Source organism: Neopelma chrysocephalum, unplaced genomic scaffold, assembly GCF_003984885.1.
Source record: "Neopelma chrysocephalum unplaced genomic scaffold, ASM398488v2 Primary Assembly neopelma1_22, whole genome shotgun sequence".
Taxonomy (NCBI): Eukaryota; Metazoa; Chordata; class Aves; order Passeriformes; family Pipridae; genus Neopelma; species Neopelma chrysocephalum.
This window is the reverse complement of record NW_020897689.1, coordinates 1,496,648-1,519,451: the sequence shown is the minus strand read 5'-3', so window position 1 is coordinate 1,519,451 and position 22,804 is coordinate 1,496,648. Positions and strand designations below refer to the sequence as shown.

The window sequence follows — 22,804 nt, the reverse complement described above, 5'->3', positions numbered from 1 at the left end:
ACATAAGTAACTTCTGATGATTCATGAGTGGTTTAACACTTGAGATTTCTGCAGCAGAAATCTTTCAGCAAGAACTAACTTAATAACATATATTGTGAATAGATCACTCTCACTTGAAAGCAAAATGCTTTTAAAGCTATTATCTGTCAGTCTAAAATTTTACATTTAAATTTCAAAACATCTTCTATTTGTGTTCTGATTGCAAACATATATGTGCAAAAATTCTAAGAGAAGTCTAAAAATCAAAAAAGCATTTCAGCTGTCATTCATATTGGGAAGAACATGGAAGAGCTTAAAAATACCCATATGCATTGCCAAAACTACTCAAATGGGTTCTCAGAGTAGGAGGCAACACCATTGAAATGACACGTCTTCTTTAGAGCATCTCTTTGGATGTGGTGAATAAAGAAATCTTTCATTCAAGGCATATTTTATGAAATTATTTTAGGTGGAATTGTACCCAAAGGTTTTCAAGATCAGCTGAGTGGGGAGCCAACAAATTCATTCAGAGTTTAAGAGATGGAAATCTGTTTTCTTTCTCTGTTCCTAATGTGAGCTCAACACAGTAAACAGAGGCTCTAGGGGTGTGTTCTATCCTCTCTATTACACTTACTAATGAGAAAACAAGAGAGTGTTTATATTATTGTAGAGGTGACCTCCCTCACACAGCATTACCTATGTACTACTGCAGAACTACAGAATCACAGAATGGATACAGTTGGAAGAGACCACAGTGGGTTTTTGCAGATCTAGGCTTGCCAGAAACATTAAATTTGACCCCATCCATGGAAATATGATTTATTGGGCAAGGGGGAAAGCAGGGGTAAGAATTTATTTCTGAAATTATCTACACTAAATAAGCATAAATATTTTTGAATACATACAATATATTGGAAATGTCATTACACAAAGAACCACTACAGACTGCTATGTATAGGTGCAAACTTTTCTTATAACTTTAGCTCAAATAACATTTAGATGCACTTCATGTAATTGTAAAATATATAGATATATGGTTTCAAAAATAATTAAACAAATTAAAGGAATAAAAATCAGTCAAAGACTTAAATTCAGAAGGCAACCTCTCTCGGGACAACAGTCCTTCAGCCTGAAGGAGGAATTTTTCAAGAGAGTATCACTAAGCATATGCCTTGCTCAAAGACTATTCCCATAGTTACTGTCAGAGACAGGCCAGTGGGGCTTGATAAACAATTTTCAGAAAAGTGGATCTGAATAAAAACTTCAAATTCAATTCTGCAGTTGTCAGTCTTATTTTGACTTTTCCACACTTAATAAGCAATGTGGTGCTGCCACCAACTGGAGTTAAGACATCCAAGGAAAAGGGATTTTTTGAGTAGAAACTATGCTGTGCCATTGTGTATCTGGGCCTCTCTCAGCATGGGTGGCATTTGTGTCTATACCTGGAAATTCAGAGGTCTTTTTGTCCAGAAACATAAAGGCGGATTATGTGGTTTGCATGTACAACTGTGAAAACATCCAACCTGCTTCCTTTCTGAATGAAGTCTGAACCTTCCCTGTGTATTTCTAACCTAGTGGCAAAGCCTTATCTTTATTTTTTTCCCTATGTAATTTTTAGGACTATCAGGAGGCTTCTAATTTGGAGCAGTTTGTGACTCGCTTTCTCTTGAAGGAGACACTGAACCAGCTTCAGTCCCTCCAGAGTTCCCTGGAGTGTGCCATGGAAACCACAGAGGAGCAGACCCGGCAGGACAGGTGAGTAAACTTCTTCTTCAGCTGCAATGAAGGGGTTAGGAGTGGGGTGGGTCACTGTGAACCTTCTATTTTACATTTCACCCAGCAATCTGACGTAGGAAATAACAGGAGAAATAAGGTTACACTTTTTATTCCATATAGGAACCCACTAAGAGGAGTTTTTTATGGATTTTTTTCCTCAGTATGCTATTGTTAAAGATGATAGAGAAAGCAAAATATGAACTGTTTTGTTTTGCAGATGAAGAAGATCTTAAGACCTTTCTTTTGGAAATGTCATCTGCTTGTTTTGCTGTTGGGTTTGAAATCGCTAAAGTACATCAATAATACCCTGAGGTTTTGTGTCAGCAGCTTGACCATAGGAATCAAACAGTTTTTGAAAGTCTGAGGATGCACCAAGCATGAACAGTATCTATATATCTCTCTGTTCATGCATACATATTTCCAGGTTCCCCAGCAACTGATAGGGGAGAAAGAAATCTTGAATGGCCAGTTCAGAGCTAGAGCCTGAACTTAGGTGCCCTTACATCTTCTGAAGTAATCACTGACTTCTCTGACTTGCCCTTTAGGACAGCCTCTCCAGAAATACAGTTTAGAAAGACCATCTGAGTAACTCAAACTACCCAGTTGGGTGCTTGGAACTGGGTGATATGAATATCCCTTTTGCAGTGAGCTTTCTCGACTAAATTGACTGTCTAGTAGGGCATTGTGGAGACTTCTTTCTCCAGTTCTATCAGTGCAGTTGTTCAGAAATATCCTCTGGAATGTTGAATTTCATTTGTGGCAAAGGAAATGAGAAAGAGGTGTGACACACTTATGCCAAATACCATCTTCCCCATATTCCAAGGTAGCAGTGAAAAAGCCAGGCAAACACAGCACTTTAACTACAGCTATTTTGGAGAAAATTAGTTAGTTCTTAGTGCAGATGCCCCAGTCCATATGTAAAATCATCTTCAGTTATGTTTAACAAAACTCAGGGGCAAACTGTTTGAATCAGAATCCCATTAAGACACTCCTAAACTAATTTAAGATTGCTCACAGTGGGGAATTGCTGCAATTTGATTTACTGTGAAGGGATTTGATGCTGCAGAAAACACCATCCTAAAACATCTCCTTAACACAGTGTGTGAACTTTTAGTGAGCCTTTATTCTGTGCTTCAGGAGACCAGATATCTTTCCAAAACAGTGGCATGAGAATTATTTACTGAACTGTTTAGACTACTGTCTAATACTCTTTGCAACCACTCATCCAACTAACTGTTCAAAATTAACCATAGTCCTGGTCCTTCATTGCATGTCAGCTGGATGATGAAGAAGAATCACATAAAAGACAGCCTTTAGTCCTCACACAAAATATCAAGCCTCAATGAATGTCATCACAGTACAAACATAAATAATTTCTGTATCTGCTATGTTACTGGTCCCAGAAGCATATCAGTCCTGTATCCAATTTCAGCTAATTCTCATCAGTTTTCCTTCCTTATTAACAGATACAGGTTGCTGTTTATCTTTTCAATATTTAAGCTGTAGGGGTCAATTTTTAAAGTTCCTATCTCACTTTTAGGTGGTATTGTGAAGCCAGTTCCTCTGCAGTGGTGCTACAAAACTCCTGTGAATGAAGAAACTGTGTGAATGATTCCTTAGGTCAGGTCAGAGCCACATCACAGACAGACACTGACTTTGAGATTTCTCTCCCTAAAAGATCTACAGTTTATGCCAGCTTAACCCTCCTTTTTTCTTTTTTTCTTTTTTTTTTTTTTTTTTTACTTCTTTAATGACATAACCACAACTAATCAGTAATAGTGAAAATCTGGAAAATAGTCCAGTGGTCTCAATAGGTATTTCTTTTCTTTTAATTCAAAAGGGAACATAGAAACACATTTTTTAAAAACAGAGGGAGGAGAGCTCTCCCACACATTTTATCTGAAGAAGTCTCCTGTGTTTCTGTGCAGAAAAGATCCAACAAAACCAGAAGTGCTCTCAGTCCAATGGCCAGGGAAACGCTCAGTTCGAAGGCTTCAGAAGAACAACAGCTTGTCATCAAATAGCCCTCATTCTAGCACAGGTATGGTATTTCACATTTTCAAGATACTTAAGACGTGCATACACACATATACAGAAAAATATACACATATCTTTCTCTCAAAAATTTAATTTAGACACCTAACTCAGATACTTTACTGACAGAAGACAATTTCAATTTAATATAGAAGGTATTAACTCAAACCATGAGGAAAATAACTACATATACATAGATGTGAACTGATAAAAATAAATACATAATTATGGGCCAAATTGTGATATTGTTTGGGGGCTTTGGACTGATTCAACATTTTTAGGTAATATTTGTAGCCTGCAGAAGTGAATGAAAAGGTGAAGGCTGTAAATTATAAAGAACCAAGTTCTCTGTCATGTCTTACATCCCAGCTGAGAGGAACAAATAAGAAACAGAAAGAGAAAATACAAAATGTGAAAGAAAATAATGTTTCATTTCAGATAACACCAAAAAAATCTGAATCAGCATTTCTCCTTTGGAAAATGTGATAGTGCACTTTGGTAAATGGGATTCTTTGGAAGCAGTGACATTAAGCATGAGGCTGCAGTGAAGGTGTCTCCATGCTTAGTGATGTGTCCCAAAATCAAGGCATGAAGACCACTGAAACAACAAAATATGTGATGGGTCAGGCTCACTTCTTGACCAGTCACGCAGATCTCAATGCTTGCAGCCACATGCTTACCTCTTCCTTTTTAACCCTCTTCTGAAGACCTTTCTGTCACTCACATTCCTGACTCACTTTGTGCCACTCACCAAATAATGCTGTTCCTTCAGCTCAGTGATACAGGATGATGTTTGGTCTCTTGTTGTGAGTTACTGTTGTTCATAACAAGGAAGGTCACATAGCATTGTTGCAGCACTGCTAATTCACAGAGTTCAGAAGGAACCTAAACATATGCAAGCTTTACCAAATCACCTTACTGTATTGATGTAATTTTAAAGAGCTAACATCTTTCTCCACAGTTTTACTAATAGCTAATAGCTGTCTACTTTCCTGCACAAGATTTGTGTTTGTCTTGGCACTTGATCTTCCTCCTTACTGCCTGCTGCTCACATGCACAGTAACACTGTAGGTGTGTATTTGCATTCAGTGCTCAAGCCAGCATTTCTTCAGCCTATGTACTTGTTCAGGTAAAGCCGCACTCTGCTGCCTCTACAGACCACAGCTGTGGTATGTTCTCAGCATTAGGATTTCTCTGTTTGGTCAAAACATATTCAAGAGCCACAAAAACTCTCAGCTGGAAAATAAGCAGGTTAATGAATGTGTATAACAAGAGCATGTATTGAAAATTCTTCAGTTTCTGATAAATAACCTGCCTCTCTCCTTAGAGCAACCACTTACATAGAGATTTACACTGTGTGTGATGTCAGGAACTGCTTTAATAATGCACATATTTGTTTTCTTGAGTATCGTCCCTTCCATCTAGTAGAAAATTTTCATGAGATTTTAGCAAAGCAAAATTTTCCAGAGACTTCAGAGAGACTCACAGAATTACAGAATCATAGACAATCCTGAGTTGGAAAGGACCCACAAGGATCATTGAAGTCCAACTCCTGGCCCTGAACAGGACAGCCCAAAGAATCTGTACCTGAGAGTGTTGTCAAGGGGCTTCTTGAACTCAGACAGGTTGGTGCTGTGACCACTTCCCTGAGAAGCCTGTTCCTGTGACCAACCACCCTCTGGGTAAAGAATTTTTTCCTCATATCCAACCTAAACCTCCCCTAACACAGCTTGATGCCATTTCATAGAATCATAGAATCAGACAGGTTGGAAAGGACCTCTGAGATCATCAAGTCCAACCCTTGATCTACTACCACCGTGGTTACTAGACCATGGCACTAAGTGCCACATCCAGTCTCATCTTAAAAACCTCCAGAGATGGAGAATCCACCCCCCTGGGCAGCCCATTCCAATGCCTGATTACCCTCTCTGGAAAGAATTTCTTCCTAATATCCAACCTAAACCTCCCCTGGCACAGTTTAAGACCATGCCCTCTTGTCTTACTGATAGTTGCCTGGGAGAAGAGACCAACCCCACCTGGCTACTGCCTCCTTTCAGGTAGTTGTAGAGTGTGATGAGGTCTCCCCTGAGCCTCCTCATCTCCAGCTCCCTCAGCCTCTCCTCATAGGACCATTTCCTCTGGTCCTGTTACTTGTCACCAGAGAGATCAGTGCCTGCTCCTACTTTTCCCCTCATGAGGAAGCTGCAGACTGCTCTGAGGTCCCCTCTCAGTCTCCTCTTCTGTGGGCTGCACAAGCCAAGCGACCTCAGCTGCTCCCTTGTATGTCTCCCCCTCTAGGCCCTTTACCATCTTCATAGCCCAGATGCTTGTGCCTTTGTAGAACATCATCTTCTAGCTTCACCCTTGATATATGATATCAGATCAGGTTGTATGTGGCCTGAGAAACCTGATCTTGTGGAAGGTGTCCCTGCCTATGGCAGGGGGGTTGGAACTAGATGATCTTTAAGGTTCCTTCCAACACAAACCATTCTATGATTCTACGATCAGGTCATTATACAGGCAGGAATATAATTGCAGTAGAGATGGAGAGCTTTCTTCAGGTACCAGCACAATTTCCAAAGCACTAGCATTAATCTAGAATGTAGTTTTAATTCTATAGTGGATTTCTACTGTATCTTAAAAAGAACAAAAATCATTCATAGAGTCAAAATCGTGCTTTCCTTTACTTTTACCTAAATGAACATTGAACTAGTTGGAGCATAATTTTCGAGAAGAAAAAGAAACTGCAGCTAAGCTTTTTTTTTTTTTAATAAAATACAGGAATACATTATGTTCCAGCAATTTAGTAACATTTTTTAAATGTTCATTATTTATCTTGTCCAAAGGTTGGATTGAGGAAGACAGCCAGTGGATGACCCAGATAAACAGACTCCAGAAGCTAATTGATAGACTGGAAAAGAAGGTGTGTGGGTTTTTCCACCTGTTTGTTCTCTCACTATCAGTAAAGCAATCCCTTTGAAAACACAAATGTTTTCAGTGCCCCAGCTGCAGTCTTTCCAATCAATAATGAGTGAAACTTCAACATCACCTAAGACAGTTAACACTCATTAAATGCCTACATTTTTCTTCCACCTTCTTCTTTCCTATTGCATGACAGCATGCCATGGTTTTTCCACGCTCCCCTTTCCCCTTCCTATCACCACAGATTCAACTTTTCATAAAGATCTGAAAAGTTGCATTCCTGTATGACTGGAGAATGTTACTGTATTTACTTATGCTTGTTTTGGAGAAGATGGTATAAGCCTCTGTTTTTAGGATATAGTATTTTTCTTTTCCTTTCCAAACTTTCCCATGAAAGCATGACAGAACATTTTGTTTCCTCCTTTTCCATCAGAAAATACTCATTCATAAAGCTTAAAACACTTTCCTAATAAGTAAAGTTCAAACAAAAGCTGATGCAATCCCCCCTGGGAGCTGGCTGAAACAGCCTCCAGAGCCCAGAAACCACCTGTGGTTCCCACACCAAAACAGACCCCTCCAGGAGTCTGAAAATGACCCATCTGATCCAACAGCCCCGGGGCTCGTAAAATCCTGAGCCACATCTATCCGTACAGAAAGTATCTATTATGTACAAAAGTTGTTTTTTATCTGTGATGACTTCTTTTTTGGGGGAGTGGCTGAATTCAGTGGATTTTGGGACCATGGGTGTTTCTTCCTCCTGGTCCACTGGAGGTGAGGTTTTAGACTGAGTGGTCTCAGACCCAGGAGTAGCTCCACTCCCTGTGCAGCTGATGCTGCTTCTCCCCACAGGTCAGTGCTCGCCAGCAATGAGACTGCGCATGTACTTCAAAGACATTGGCACAGGTGTCTTCACCAGCACCCACACACAGACAGTGCTTGCAGGAACATGAACATGACCAGCAGCACTTGCAGGAAGATGAAACAGTCTGATCCTGTTCTTTCTTTTCAGCTGATCGGGGATGATCATGGGGATGATGCCTCGTGAGCATTATCATGGGTTTTAAGTATTTGTGCCTGGACCCACACCTCTAACCCAGGCACTGGCTCAGACCTTGGGCCCTGGCAGACAAGTGTCTCCTCTCCCTCAGCTAGTCATCCAACTTGAGTTCAGTAGCAAATTGCACACACAGAAAATAGTTAAGGGATTTAACAAAAAAAATAAAAATAGTGGTGACTTGGCACAGGGCTCAGCAAGAGAAGCATACTGACCTTTCTCTGCCATTGCTCCCTCCCAAATGAAAAAAACACCCCTAACTACTTTTGCCCTCTGGTCTCAGCTTGGGAACAGTATTGGGTATTTCAGTTATCTCAGTCTTATTACTACTGATTAGCTGCATATGGTCACCCCCAGCATTGCTGGTCTTGCAAGACTTTGTGCTCCAAAAGGAGCCCCATATTCCCTTTGGTTATCCCTGTGGTCTGAAAATCTCACATCACTTCTCCTTAGCCAGCTGTGAAATTTGGCCATTCCTTGAAGCACTGTCCTAAGTCCTGTCGGCTTCTCACTCCTTGCCATGCTCAGCAGCTCAGCCCATTAAGCCTCTGGCCAGAGCCTACACATGAGCCTCTATACAACTGCTTCCTCTCAGAGGTCATTTCTGCAAGAGAAAGGCAATTACATGGCAGTTGCCACGTTAATGATGTTTACATGGCAACTTGATTTTTCCTGAATAGATATAAACTGGATTTTGAAATGTCAAAGTCCATCATGAAAGGTAAATCTCACTTTTAGTCTGGCTTTACTTCCATCTCTGCTTTGGAAACAGCAGCTCACTGCCCCGCCACAGCTGGTCCAGCCCAACATGGACCGATGCCAAAAGAAAACCTAACATCTAAAAGGATGTAAAAAAAAAAAAAAAGAAACCTGGCCTACAGCAATAATGCAATGCAAACATTACAGAAAGCAGCCAACCATTTTGTGGTGAATAAACTTACAACAAGGATGTTATAAAAATATCAAATCTGCCATGTTTAAATGACAGAGAAACTCAGTCTGAAAAGGAGCTCAGTGCAAAGGGAAACAATGAAAGGGCATTGAACTCCCATAATTACCTCCTTTTCAATATAAAGCTTGATTACTAAAACACAGCAATTAGATAAGCCTAATTTTCCCAGTAGACAGTCTATATACCCTAACCTTTGCCTAACTTGGCATCTGCTTGACTTTGTATCTCTCAGCCATGTCTGACTGTGAGAGGTGTTAAATATCAGCTGTCTTTCAGCAGCTATTAAAAGTCCCTCTTTTTGACTTTGCCCTGAACAGATTGGAAAGGATTGCACAATCATGCTAAAAGGCAATTTCAAAAGCCACCACTTCTCAGTTGGGTGAGGTAGGACTCCCAGAGTCATTTTAAAGCCCCAGCTTTGAGCTGCATGAGTTTTTATTTCCAGGCTGCTTGGCAATGGGCTGGCAGGACCTCTGTTATGCACACTGGGCTACTTCACTTATGCTCAAAGTCAAGCCACGCAATGCATAAGCACTCTTTTCACACAGATGAGGACTATGTGCCAGTGCTCACATGCTCCAAGATCATACAGGCTGGCTGTGTAGACTTATCCTATCTGTGTAGTCATGCCCTGTCTAATGACATAACACTACTGAAGAACTGCTATGGATTATTTTTATTTTTTGAAGGGGTAGCAAGTTATTAGTCAGTGGTTCCTACTGGAAAACAACTTAGTGAAGGGTTGATGTAGTGTTGTCTGTCTTTTGCTGCCTTCTGTCAAAGGTAAATTTGACCATGAATCAGTCTTGTAAGCTGCCTATTTTTACTCGAGTTCTAAATTTACACACATTGAAAAACAAAAAAGAATTCTTTTCTTGATACCTTTAGAAAAAGTTTGCAGAATCACTTCTTCCTCTCTTTTGCCATGTTTCCCTAGAAAAAAATGGCACTGAAAGCATGGAAGAATTACAGATTTTATACCTGAAGTGTCTGAACTGACAATAAAGCTGTGTGTTTTTCCCTCCACACACACATTTTATGCTTTTCTATCCACATTCACAGCAATTTCTAAGTATTTCACTCCTGCCTTGCTCTGCCACCTGCTGCTGGTGGAGGTCCTCTGTTCATTTGAATTCTACCTGCACATCTCTTGTTGGTTTTCAGCGAGTACAGCATCTGTGCTGGCAGAATGCCTGCTATCTGAGGTTAATCAATCCTCACGCAGGCTGGGAGCATAAGAAATTTTTTTCTCTTTGCTGCACAAGAACTGTGTGCAGTGAGAAGTGAAGCACAACAAACAAAGAGTGCATTTTTCTCCAGCTGCTTATTGGAAATCAGTCTCCTTTTTTTTTCAGGCATACAGATATTTTTCAGAATATCATAATGGCACTGAGCTAGAAAGTACTGCATGTGCCTAGCATGTAAAGGATGATTTTGTGTGCACTACTAGTTGGTGTTTGTGTCAATCACCGATTCATGAAATGCACATCCAGGCTGTGTGCCAAACATGCTGTTGCCTCACAGACACATCTGTTTGCTGCTGCCCAGCCTGTGCTCACAGCAAGTGCAGCAGTTCAGAAACCTGACCTGGACCATCATGTGAATCTCTCAACACTAGAAAACAGCCCCTTGCAACCCCTTATAAACCTCCCACAGAGAAGCTCCTTTTGTGTAGAGTTTTATCACGGCATAATAGTAACTGATAGTTCATTCCAAATTACCATTCTTGCTCATCTCTATAGTCCACATGACAATTTGAGAGCATGTCTGTCTTTTCTCAGTTAAGTCCATACATTTGTGAACAAGTGGTTTTGTTACTTTGTTGAATGAAAAAAAACCTGCTGAGCATTATAGATAAACCTTTACAAAACAGCCCAGCCTGGATTTAATCACTGAGGTATACCAGATCAACATTTATGTTTGACTTACAGCTAATAAAGAAGGCATTTAGTTATAACTTCTTGAAATAAAACAGAATCTAACTATTGGAATAGTTTCTTAAAAAGGTAAGAGCAGAATATGGCTGTAGTATTGACTCTTCTATTTTCTATTTTCTTTTCAACTGCCTAAAAGGACCTAAAGCTTGAGCCATTTGAAGAGGAAGTTTTAGAAGAAAATGCAAGATCTGTAAGTACTTTTCAAGATAACGATTTTCACATTTGATTACAAACGCCAGCTGTTGAGACAACAATCTCATCTGATCTCTTTTGTTAAAAAGTAACTGTAAAAATCATTACTCTCACTTTTTCCAGTGATAAGAAACCATTTTATTTAGCAGAAAACACTGTGAAAGAGGCAACAGAACTCAGAATACATGAGCAAAAATTTTACATTAATTTTTGCATTGTTTTCAAAGGATACAGGGAGCCAAACCTTAACTTGCATAAGGAGGAAAAGGTGTCATTAATAAGATTTACAAATTTGGCAGCAGTGTTTATGGGGCAGAAGCTTCTCTGCTTCAAATCACCTAATGCTGCATGCATGCTTTAAATCATGGTTGTACAGCCACCCTCCCTCCCCAGACTGCTACAGGAAATCTTAATAGGAAAGATGGGAGACTATCTAGTGCTAAGCAGTAATCGATATTACAACATACAAAATCAAAATCATGACCAGAAATAAACTTACTGTTAAGTAAGTTTATGTCCCAAGACTGATAGATTAGCATTCCTAAATTCAGAGCTTTGAACCTAACGCAACACAAATCAAATATACATGAAAAAATAACCAAAAGAGATGATCCATCAAATTGGATCATTATTTCATCACAGGAGTTGCATCAGATTTTTTTTAAATGAGACCATACAATATTGCTAGACAGATTGCTTATAATTCATGAGATAGCTGTATTAATAATCAAGGCAGAAATGAGTCAAAAACCTGTACAAGAAATTAAGTTGTATTCATTAAGAAGCACATTGTGTTGCTTTAAATATTCCACTAGTAAAGTTGTCAAGCTTCAACAGATGAATCGACACATAAACTATTTAAAATAGCTAAAAGGATAAATAGGTTTTCAGTACTGCTGAGTGTTTCCTGTCTTGTTTATAAAGATCGTTCATTTTCAGAAAGGTGGAGGAAAGAAAACCCTCTCTATTCATCACTTAACATGGGCTACCTTTGGCATCTCACTCAGGTGCAAGTCAGGTCTCTGAAAAGTAAAAGCAACAACATATCCAGTGCAGCCTGTGGGGATTTGCTCTTGTCCCAGACCTTACACCTGCTTGCATACAGATTCACCCAAGGAAACACACTGTCTTTATTACTGAATATTTAAAAGATCAGCATTTGCTTTGCACTCTTGTGAAAAGACTCTCTCATCCAGGATTAGGACAACTGTCTCTGAGATGGACACTCTTTTTGGGTGTTTCCATTTCCTCAGCTTGCCTAGACATAAGAGCCACACTTGAGCATTTCTACTTCTCCACTCCAAAGCACTAAAATGGGGACTGCAAACTTCAAAGGAACTTCTGTGGATTTTCTTTCATGCTTTATGGTTTTTTTATTTCATAATATGACTTTTCTGAGTTTAAAGTACAAGGAATTCAGAGGATGATATGGCACTAATATTGTAATGTTTTTGTATCAGCACATAATGATCGTTCAAAATCAAATGTGTGTGATAGAAGAAAAAATTGAGGAATTCCATCTTGCCCTGAAGCAGTACGTGGAATCTGCTTCTACTCTGGGTGGCTGCCTACAGTAAGTACAATGTTATTGTCCTTGGGCGGAAGGAAGGAATGTAGTTTCATTTCTTGAATAACTGAGATTATTTATAAAGAGAGAACCTGTAACACCTTTGTTGGCAGCTTACGCATAACCTGTAAGACAGAGCTTTTCAAAGACAACTAGAACTAGAAAAAGATGTCAAAATGTGCAGATTTTAAGTACTATCAAAAAATGACAATAAAGGCTATCCCAAACAATCTTTTCAGGCTTCTTAGCTCCGCACGTCATTGATTCATGACTTCTGGAAGCTCCTAGGCTGAGAGTCTTTATTGGAAAATTCATTTGCCAGCCTTCATTTGTGTTCACCTGGCAAGGAGGCAACTTGTCAACTTGTTCACCAGTTCTCTGCTTAGAAGCTTTCAGAATCTTCCCTTTAGGCTGTCATTTTAAAATTTTAATTCATAATAAATAACTGGGAAAATTAAAAAGCACAATTTTCAATGAAACTGTGTTTCTGCTTTGCTCCTTTTGGAATTAAATAAACTATTAAATAAAATACTATGGGTTAAGAATAAATTTTCATGGCTCACCACTGTTCTGAATTTCTGAATTTCAAACACTTGAGAAAGTTACTACCATACACACTGTAGACCATTATGAAAAAGATATTTTTATATGTGTACACAATGTACACATATATAGGATCTTCCTATATATTCAAATGCTTCAAAGCCTGCCTATCATACCCCTAATTTATAAGCCTTGATGCTATGAGATCATCACACTTAGGATTTTATTAATAAAAAGTTATTTATTAAGAAAAAGTAAGTTAAGCTGCAAGAGGAGTGACATTTCTGCAGTGGTTCACTTGTAAAGGCAGATTGATGAGGAAAATAAAATTCTCTTGTTGGCCAAGAGATGGGAAAAAAAAAAAAACAAGAGAAGCCACTCTGGCCCCTTCCAAAAATGAACATCAAGCTAAAGACTGTAGTGACTGCAGACTTGTCAGGGGAGAGAGCTTACATGACTTCAGAATGCAACTTAACAAATGACAGCAGGAAGTTCCTTTCTTTCCCAAGTTTACAGGCATTTGGTATGTCTGTAATGCCACCTACCGGATGGGTTTTGCTGTAGCTGGTAATGACAGCGATTTGTTTTTTCTGACAGCTTTCGATATATTTGCTATTTTACCATGTGCTTGCACATACAAAAAAGGAGAAAACCACTAAATCATAAAACATTGCTTATTACAGTATGAAATATAATCTGATACCAGTTTTCAAGCACATCAGTAGTGAGATCAGCAATATTACACTTGGGCACTTAGAGAAAAATGTATATATACTTTTTGCACTATTTATCTAAACACCAATTTGAGTACCCACATGCATTAGTACCGTATGTGCTATAAAGGTTTTATACTCAGGATAGTAAGTGGGATGATTCTGTGTAGAGGATCAACAGAGTATCTGTTGATCCATGATATTGTTAGCTGAAAAGTGTAAGGACAAGTAACTAGTACCCAAAATATTATTTTAAAAATGTATATGCAGCAGATATCAGCCTATCTGACTTTATACTACATTGTAGATATACTCCATTTGCTCTCAAAGCACAGAAATTCCATGACACTTTGATGCATCTCTTATATAAAAAGATAACTTCTACCGTGTAATTCATCAGTGAAACAATCTCTACAAACTTACTCAAACTGTTCACTGTGTGGAACAGGATCCCCAGGGAAGTGGCCACAAGCCTGACAGAGTACAGGAAGCGTTTGAATGATACCCTCAGGCACATAGTGTGACTCTCTGGGATGGTCCTGTGCAGGACTAAGTGTTGGACTTGATGATCCTTGCAGGTCCCTTCCAACTTGGCATATTCTGTGGTTCTGTATTAGCTGATCTTTCCTGAACCACAGTTATTTAATTTTATGTATTACTGATTAGCATTTCTTTACGTATATGGTACTATTAGAGCAAAATGAAAAATGAGTTTCATAAATAAGAGTCCATCCTAAGTGTAGTAATATAAAATATTACTAAGTAAAAATAAATATACAACAAGATTTTTTTTTAAAGTTAATTTGTAGTATATGATCCCTCATTTGTTAAAATTATTATTTGGGTTGTTTTTTGGTTTTGCTTTTGTTGTTTTAATAATTTTTTTTTTTCAAAAATCACTGCATTTGGTCCTACTTATAGGCAGTGTGGAATAAGATGTGTATGTCCAACAACTGTTGTGTTTTATTAAATTAGTTCAATTGTACAATTCTTAGTATTTCCATACAGAAGCTTCCAAGTAATTTCCGCTTCATTGTTTATGAGTTCTGGGAGAACAGCAATGCCTGGAATAGGTAAGTTCTGGGGGTTTGGTGGCTTTTTTTTTTTTTTGGTAATACATAAAGTTTTGAAGGTTTTGTGCAGAAAGACTGAATATAAATTACTTAAAATACTGCTAACCAATTTCTTGCTAAATATATCACAATTAATACTTCAGAATACTTCAGTTGCTAGACTTAAATATACTGAAACATAAATAAAAATGTCAGAAAGACAAAATTAATTCAAAACAGAAAAAGTCTGAAAGTGATAAAAATATATCATCAGTTAGATGTCAGCTCATCAGAGGCAAAAGAACAGGAAGGCGGCAATATTACCAGAGTTTAATGGTAAAGAAAGAAACAGAAGAAGCCAACAGATAGAACACATGCCATCCTGCAACACAGTTCAGCATACAAGTAGTCCTGGGGAGCTCTCCCACAGCTTCCCAATCCACATCACAAAAACCCATCCAACAGACTCCCAGAGTGTCTCTTTTGAGCCCAAAATAGAAGCTGTAGTGATTAAAAGTCCTACTGGTTGAATTCTACCCTCCAGCAGGCAGATAAGAAACTGAGTAGAGACAAAAAGATTGTCCTTAACTACATTTAGGTTAAATCCCACACAAACCAACCCTATGATCTGAAGACAGAAACTGTTCTGAAGGGAGATGGAGAAGTCTCTCGAAGCTCAGTTGCTTTCCTTTTGAACAAAACCCCAGTTTTACTGGGCTTCCTATCACAAAGACTCAAGAACACTCATAACACATGTCAATGCTACACTGGGTCACAACCATGAGATGAGCATCAGAGTGACAGCTAGATGCACAGAAGAAAACCTGTGTTTAAGATCAAGCACTTCACAGCTTATCTGGATTCCTCTCCCACTATCACCATTGCCTAAGTTTTGAAGCACAAAATCTCTGTATAGCATTAACTGTAAAATTTCTAATGCTCATTAAAAAAAAATTGAGCCCCTTTAAAAAACTTATTTTTAATTTTTTTTTTTTTTTTTTTACAATTATTTAGCCACCTTCAAATGAATTACAGCAAGACATTCCAAAGAAGTAATGTGGATTTCTTGGAAACTCCGGAGCTCATCACAACAATGCTAGTCCCTGGTAAATATCAACTTTTCACATTAAACTGTTAGTTCCAGATAAAAAGTTCTGCAATATTAGTGTGTTCCCTACACAAGACCACTGCATAATGTCACCCTTAGTCAGATCTTTGGTAAAGTACAGAGGAGAAAGAGACTCCGAATGTTTTTATTTTAACCACAGAAATATAAAATGCATCAGCAAGAAGAAGATCCACAATGCTTTATTTTATATAATGCAAACATACACAAGCATATTGTGTTTAAGAAAGTATCTAGAATAAACAATATTGTTTGTGAATGGTAAAACAGACCCTATTTAAGATTTTCAAGCAAAAAAATGCTTTCTGATGAAGACTTCAACTTAATCCTATTTACACTGCCTGAAGGGAGCCTTAATTACTAATAATTTATGTTTATTAACCAATCTATTTTACATTTTTCCTGCTATGTTAAAAAACTACTTTTAAAAAACAAGGTGTTAAAGATTCCAAATTATTATTCCTAATGCAAACTAGTGAGCATGCAACATCTTCCTTCTCCTAGAAATTAAAGTTAAGAGACAGTGCAGAATGAAGGAAAGCAAGCATCAGTCCCATATTTACACAGGGAGGACAGCAATTATTTTTTATTTTAGGGAACACAAATCTGTTAAAATAAAACCCTAATTTCCTCTATGTCTCTGTACAAGCTAAATTTAAAATCACAAAACCACACCTAGTAGAAAAAAAAATGTAGTCCTGTACCTGGAGTTTCTCCTTAAAAGAAACCAGCCAAGACATCTTTAGACCTCATGAGCCTGATCTGAGCACAAAATTATATGCCAGGGATTCCTGCAGTATAAAGAGACTGCACTTAATGAACCAATAACCTCTGTAAATCTTGTATCTTACTGGGAAATTTAAGACAAACTTGGCTGTAGGAAACAATGATGCCTTTTCCCAAAATTCTTTGTGTTGGAGAGTTAGACTGCATATGATCCAGGAGCATTCCAAGGTAGTCTACTCACAGCTAAAGTACAATTAACATAAAATAAAATGTAAACATTACTTTTAAATGCCTAAATATAGAAGTGTCTGAAATTGAATTCCAAATACTCATTAAAGCATTGACTCAGCCTGCTTAGAAGGATTTCAGTCTGCAGCACTCTATCCTGGCAGACTGTTGCCATAGGAACAGCATTTCTTACTGTGCACTCCTTGCTGGGGCAATAGGAATAAATGCATTCACAGTTATTTGTACAATTTTATAGATTATCTGTAATTTAGAAATCAGTGCAGAGATGTGGACTTTTGTTTCATGGAAATTACTTCCTACGACTGATCTATACAAATTTGGTCTATACATTGTCTTAAGCTCTGCCAGGGAAGGTTTGGGTTCAATATTAGGAAAAAATTTTTTACAGAGAGAGTAATCAGACATTGGAATGGGCTGCCCAGGGACATGGTGGATTCACCGTCCCTGGAGGTTTTTAAGATGAGAATGGATGTGGCACTTAGTGCCATGGTCTAGTAACCACAGCAGTGTTGGATCGAGGGTTGGACTTGATGATCTCGGAGGTCTTTTCCAACCTGGTTGATTCTATGATTCTGTGAAATCATATTTGTGTTTGAAAGACAGAAAAAGTTCTTGAAGTAAAAAATGATGGCTGAAATCCTACCAGTATACTTTAGGAAAGAATTTCAGACACCATAGTGTAATAACACTGTAAAATCAGGAGAAAAAAGCCCAAACCTGTCTGCAATTAACACACGGATAAGCTCTATTCTAGAAACAAATTTACCGTAGCTCAGAAACTTCCAAACTCGTTTTACAGATCTGGGTAATGAAGAACTGAAAGAATTGCAAATTGTAATATAAACCTGATTCACGGTTTACAGCCTAAAAGTCTTTACCCCACCAATTAATTAAAATTAATAACGATACACTTATGTGGCCAAGAATGGTTCAGAGAGACAACACTTTCTAAGACTGTTCAATCCAGTATTATCCTAATAATGGCCAGTCTTTGTGAACGAAGATCTTGGGAAAGGTCTTTTACCTTTCCAGCCTGCGCAATGGATTTTTTAGGTGAGACTCAGCATGCGCTGAACTGAGCCCACCCTTTAATCCTAAGGTTCATCTGCTGGGGCCAAGCGAGCTTGGACAATGGCAGTGAGGTCCTCAGGACGTAGGTTTGTTTAGGGTGACCTTCTCATAGATGGATGGCCTCACAGGGCTAACGGGTTCCATCTGTCCGGGGGACCAGGAATCGAACCTGGGTCGCAGCGGTGAGAGTGCCGCATGCTAACCACTAGGCCACCAGGGGTCCCCAGTATTATCCTATAGAACATTATTTAACATCACTTAATAGGAAACACAACCTATTATAACCACTCAGACACCCGTTAACTGACCCAGCTGCTTCAGGCAATCTACCAGGGTGGCATGAATCACTTAGTTCATCTTCAGTGAATGCCTAATTTTCATAGCAGATCTGGCCTTGAGGACACTAGAGAACCTTTGCCTGAAGAAAACAAAAGCTAGGAGAAAACTGTTGAACACTTATAACACTATAATCTATGAAAGACACTGTTAAACTGGCATTTTTTGGGCCAGAATTCATTAATCCACTGATGTTTCTGAGACTACTAGGCTTTCATAGCCCAAATTCAGGTAAGATTCGTAAGTATCTTCTCATCATTGTTCTTCAATAATATTTTCCATTTAAGTGGCATTAATGGAAGGATTTATGGATACATTCACAAGAAACAAGTTGTGTTAATGAATTTAATCCCTTAACTGTGTAGTGCAAAACCCAGTAAGCTCAGAACACCCCTCTGCTATGGGCATTTGGCATCTCAGGTAGTCACAATTCCTGTCTTTCCTTTTGTCCTGTCTCTCTCCATACCTCGTGTTTCCTCTTTGCGTAAGGTTCAATTTCAAAAGGCTAAAGGGTAGAGATTGTGGGGAAGAACCACACATTTGCTTCACTCCAGCCCTGTCTATAATCTGGTGATTACAGATCTTTTTATAGGAATGACATTTTACAAGTCCATCAGTTATCTTACATTTGGGGACAAAACGCTATTAATTCGCAGAGCTGTGTAAAAACACCACCAGATTTGAATAATGTCACCAGGGAAGAAAGTTATTAAAGGTAACACAACCAGCCAGAGGACATAGTGCTCAGCTTAAATACTGACACATGCAGCAGCACAGGAATGAGGATCTGGGTGCTTAATTCTATGCAACCACACCTATGACATGCTAATGCTTCTTTGGATGTTTTCAAAAGGTGATATAAATTCTTGTGCTAAAGCCATGCCCCCACCAGTTCTACTCAGCTCTCCCAGTATTCTGAGCATTCTTTCTCACCAGTATCAGCTGCATATATAAATTAATGTTTCTATATATATGTTATGGCTATTTTATTTAGGATTTTTACCAGAAATATAATTTATATTAACAAATAAATAAATTTTCTCTTTCAGCATCGTGGTGGGTCCTCAATAACAACTAGAAGCTGTTCCAAGTAATGTTAATGTTGCATTGTTTTTCATTACACCAACATTCATATAGCAGTGTGCAGGTGTGCTGGGCTATGAATTTATGATGTGATAACGTTTGTTATTATGGATGCGATCTTTTCCACTTTATCCATCTTAAAATCTGGAAAACTGCATATTTATTACCTTCTCTTCTTGTGACTAGTTCAGGGACATGATATATTCTAAAAACTGAAATAAGAAATAAGACAACTATGGTATTTATTGTGTATATTCAGTCCAAACTATCACAGAGAAGTACATCTTGATTTGTATGACTAAGTATTTGTGAAAAGTTTCGATCTTGCATTAATAAACAATCGTTACATAATGCTGCTCTGGTCTCCTTCAACAGAAGAAAGAGGTATGACCATGAGAACACCTTTTCATACATGTCTGCAGAGATGCTGTAAGTCATTAATTAAGAGAATAAACACACAGCCAACTCCTTGTGCTAACAGAGAACTTCCCTCACACAGGATGTTTTCTGCTCACAAGAAGACAAGGCAGTACTGTCTTCTCTTCACAGACTCTAGCCCCTACCCTCACAAGAGGAAACATACCTGCCTGTCTGTCAAGACACTATACATCCCCAGACTTAATATTTCACAACCAATTTGCTTTGAACTCTATGTCCTGACCACTCAGAAAATATTTTTATTAGATCTCTGGCAGCTCACTGAAAAGTCATAGAGAAACTGCTGTTATAACACAAATAGCCATAAACCTTGAGCTCCTCGGGAGGTTCTAGCAGGGGAGCAGGGCTACTGTACACCCTTGAGCAACAAACAGTACCATCAGAGGTCACTCTCTGTGACAGAGTGTGCAGCTTCAGGAGGGACACACATGGAGCACTGATGGAGGAAGGGGACACCCCCACCTATAGCCAGCCAGATCTGTTCAATCAACCCGGCTGATCAATGGGGTGACAGATGTTGCAGTCAGATCACCTTCACATCCAGGGACCTGGAGTTCCTGGTCGATGGAAAGTTGAATATGAGTCAGCAGTGCCCTGGCAGTCAGGAGGGCCAACTGTGTCCTGGGGGGCATCAGGCAAAACATCGCCAGCCGAGGGAGGGGATTGTCCCACTCTGCTCTGCACTGGTGTGGCCTCACCTTGAATATTGTGGCAGTTTTGGGCACCACAATATAAGAAAGATATTAAGCTACTAGAGAGCATCCAAAGGAGGGCAACAAGGATGGTGAAGGGCCTTGAGGGGAAGTCTTATGAGGAGTGGCTGAGGTCACTTGGTCTGTTCAGTCTGGAGAAGAGGAGGCTGAGGGGAGACCTCATTGCAGTTACAACTTCCTTGTGAGGGGAAGAGGAGGGACAGGCACTGATCTCTTCTCTGTGTGACCAGTGACAGGACCTGAGGTAATGGCCTGAAGTTTTGCCAGGGGAGGTTTAGGTTGAATATTAGAAAGAGGTTCTTCACTCAGAGGGTGGTTGGGCACTGGAACAGGCTTCCCAGAGAAGTGGTCATGGCCCCAAGCCTGACACAGTTCAAGAAGCATTTGGACAATGCTCTCAGACATGTGGTGTGACTCTTGGGGCTGTCCTGTGCAGGGCTAGGAGTTGGACTTTGATGATCCTTGTGGGTCCCTTCTAACTCAGGATAGTCTATGATTCTATAAAACCTGGAAGTAGAAATATTTGATTCCCTAACAAATCACAGTGTTGTCCCCTGTATCTGAGGCATCCAGCTCAAGAATGAAAGGAAAGTGACCATTGTAACCTCCCTCACACCTCCATGACAGGTTGACAAGCTCTGCATGCTACATGACCACTCTCTCATCTAGCAGCCAAAGGTTACAAGCAGTACCCAAAAGGTACACGACAGTCTCAGATAACAGCAGATGCCTACCTTTAGGCAACTGAATCAAGCCCTTTGCCAATAAAATTCATGAGGCCTAAGTTCTCTATACAAATGTGGATGTCAGAAAGTGATACCTGCACACCTAAATTTAGGTGTCCATGTTAGAGACAAATTTCACCTTGAAATCTGACAGTAACTCAGCAAAAGTGAATGTTTTTAATACTGAAGTCTGAAGGTTTCCCTTATTGACATGATGCAACTACTGATCTGTCCATTTTTAAAAAGGCACCCAAATAACTGTGATCATCACAGCTAGGCTTCGCGAATGAAGATTTGGGATTTGGGACCCAAATCACCATATTACCCTTACAAATGACATCACTGTAAGTTTAGTTTCTTGTTTTTAGCAAAGTAAAAGCAAAATACTCCTGAACAACTGTTTTTCCCATGCCAAGATGTCAGTCTAGTGTATGGCATAGTTTTTTTTGTCATTATGAACCTATCCACAAAGGAAATACAGTGACATGTGACAGAGCTGCAGGATAAATCCTTAAGCGAAAAATGATACACTACACTGAGGTTTGTGACATTTTTCCTTTTCACCACGAAAAAGAAAAACAAAGTTAAAATCATTCTTAAAATAACCTGTTTTAGAACTTCATGTCAATTAGGTGCTGGAGGGGTGAAAGAAGTTCTACTAGGTCATATGTCCTTCTAGCAGTTATTCTCCTTTGTATATTTAGTAAACATATACTTTGATGAATCATACACAAGAAGTTTGAGAAGTTTCACTTAAGAGTTTTGAGAGCTACAGAAATTGCCTTCAACACTTATTTGGAAAAAAGATCCAGTGATTAAAAATTAACCAACAAAATTATTTATTTGCATGGTCTAGGGAAAGAAATCTAGTGCCTATCAAACACAACCCGAAAGGTTTCTGCACTACTGCAATTGCCATTCAGCACATTCTCATTTAGCTTTTATTATCATTTCTGACAGAGGTTAAAAAATTGCCTTCAGTGCCCAAATGATGTTATTGTAGGTTTGAATACGGGTTTTGAAGTTAAGTATATTCATACGAAATAATTATTATTGAAGCCTGTAAACTGAAGGATTCTTTCAGGAAATACTCAACTACTGCTTTTCACTTCACTATTAGATTTAAGGGAAATTTAAGGGAAAAAGTGATAGAATTAACTGTGCAGTCGTATACCCATTTACCCATGTAAGATGTGATTAAAATCTGTCGTGTTGCTCAGTTTTGTCCATTGCTTTCACTTTTCAAAGTCAAAAACACTGGACCATTATTTACAAAGAACTTTAAGGAGTGCAATGCATAGGCATATCTCCTGTTCTGATCCATGATGAGAGAAGATTTCTCATTTTAGTGAAACAAGAGACTTCATACCTTAAAAGAAGGTATGTATATCCACAAAATATTAAGGAATATCTTGTGACAAAATGAAGATTTCAAATTAAGAAAGAAAACAAGTGAAGTTTTGTCAAAAAACCCCCAACAAACTAGAGGAGTACACACCCTAAGACATCTGAGATGTGACACAGCCAGTATTTGTTGTTCCATCATTATTTCTCAGGAAGGCAGTTGGGAGCAAGCAGAAAGTCCTGGTCAAGTATTGGTTTAGAGTTTATGGTCA

General features: G+C 38.8%; 1 protein-coding gene across 2 annotated transcripts in view; it reads left to right on the top strand.

Annotated features, from left to right (window-relative positions):
• The window catches only part of NECAB1 (N-terminal EF-hand calcium binding protein 1), a 61,730-nt gene extending 42,067 nt beyond the window's left edge, over nucleotides 1–19,663 (top strand). For both annotated transcript variants that reach the window (XM_027680743.1, XM_027680648.1), the window contains 8 exons: nucleotides 1,598–1,734; nucleotides 3,684–3,796; nucleotides 6,636–6,712; nucleotides 10,791–10,844; nucleotides 12,307–12,419; nucleotides 14,665–14,742; nucleotides 15,736–15,827; nucleotides 19,279–19,663. In XM_027680743.1, coding sequence (XP_027536544.1) covers nucleotides 1,598–1,734; nucleotides 3,684–3,796; nucleotides 6,636–6,712; nucleotides 10,791–10,844; nucleotides 12,307–12,419; nucleotides 14,665–14,742; nucleotides 15,736–15,827; nucleotides 19,279–19,307 — 693 coding nt within the window. In that variant the 3' untranslated portion in view covers nucleotides 19,308–19,663. The remainder of the gene's footprint in view (nucleotides 1–1,597; nucleotides 1,735–3,683; nucleotides 3,797–6,635; nucleotides 6,713–10,790; nucleotides 10,845–12,306; nucleotides 12,420–14,664; nucleotides 14,743–15,735; nucleotides 15,828–19,278) is intronic.
• Nucleotides 19,664–22,804: the final 3,141 nt, after the last annotated feature.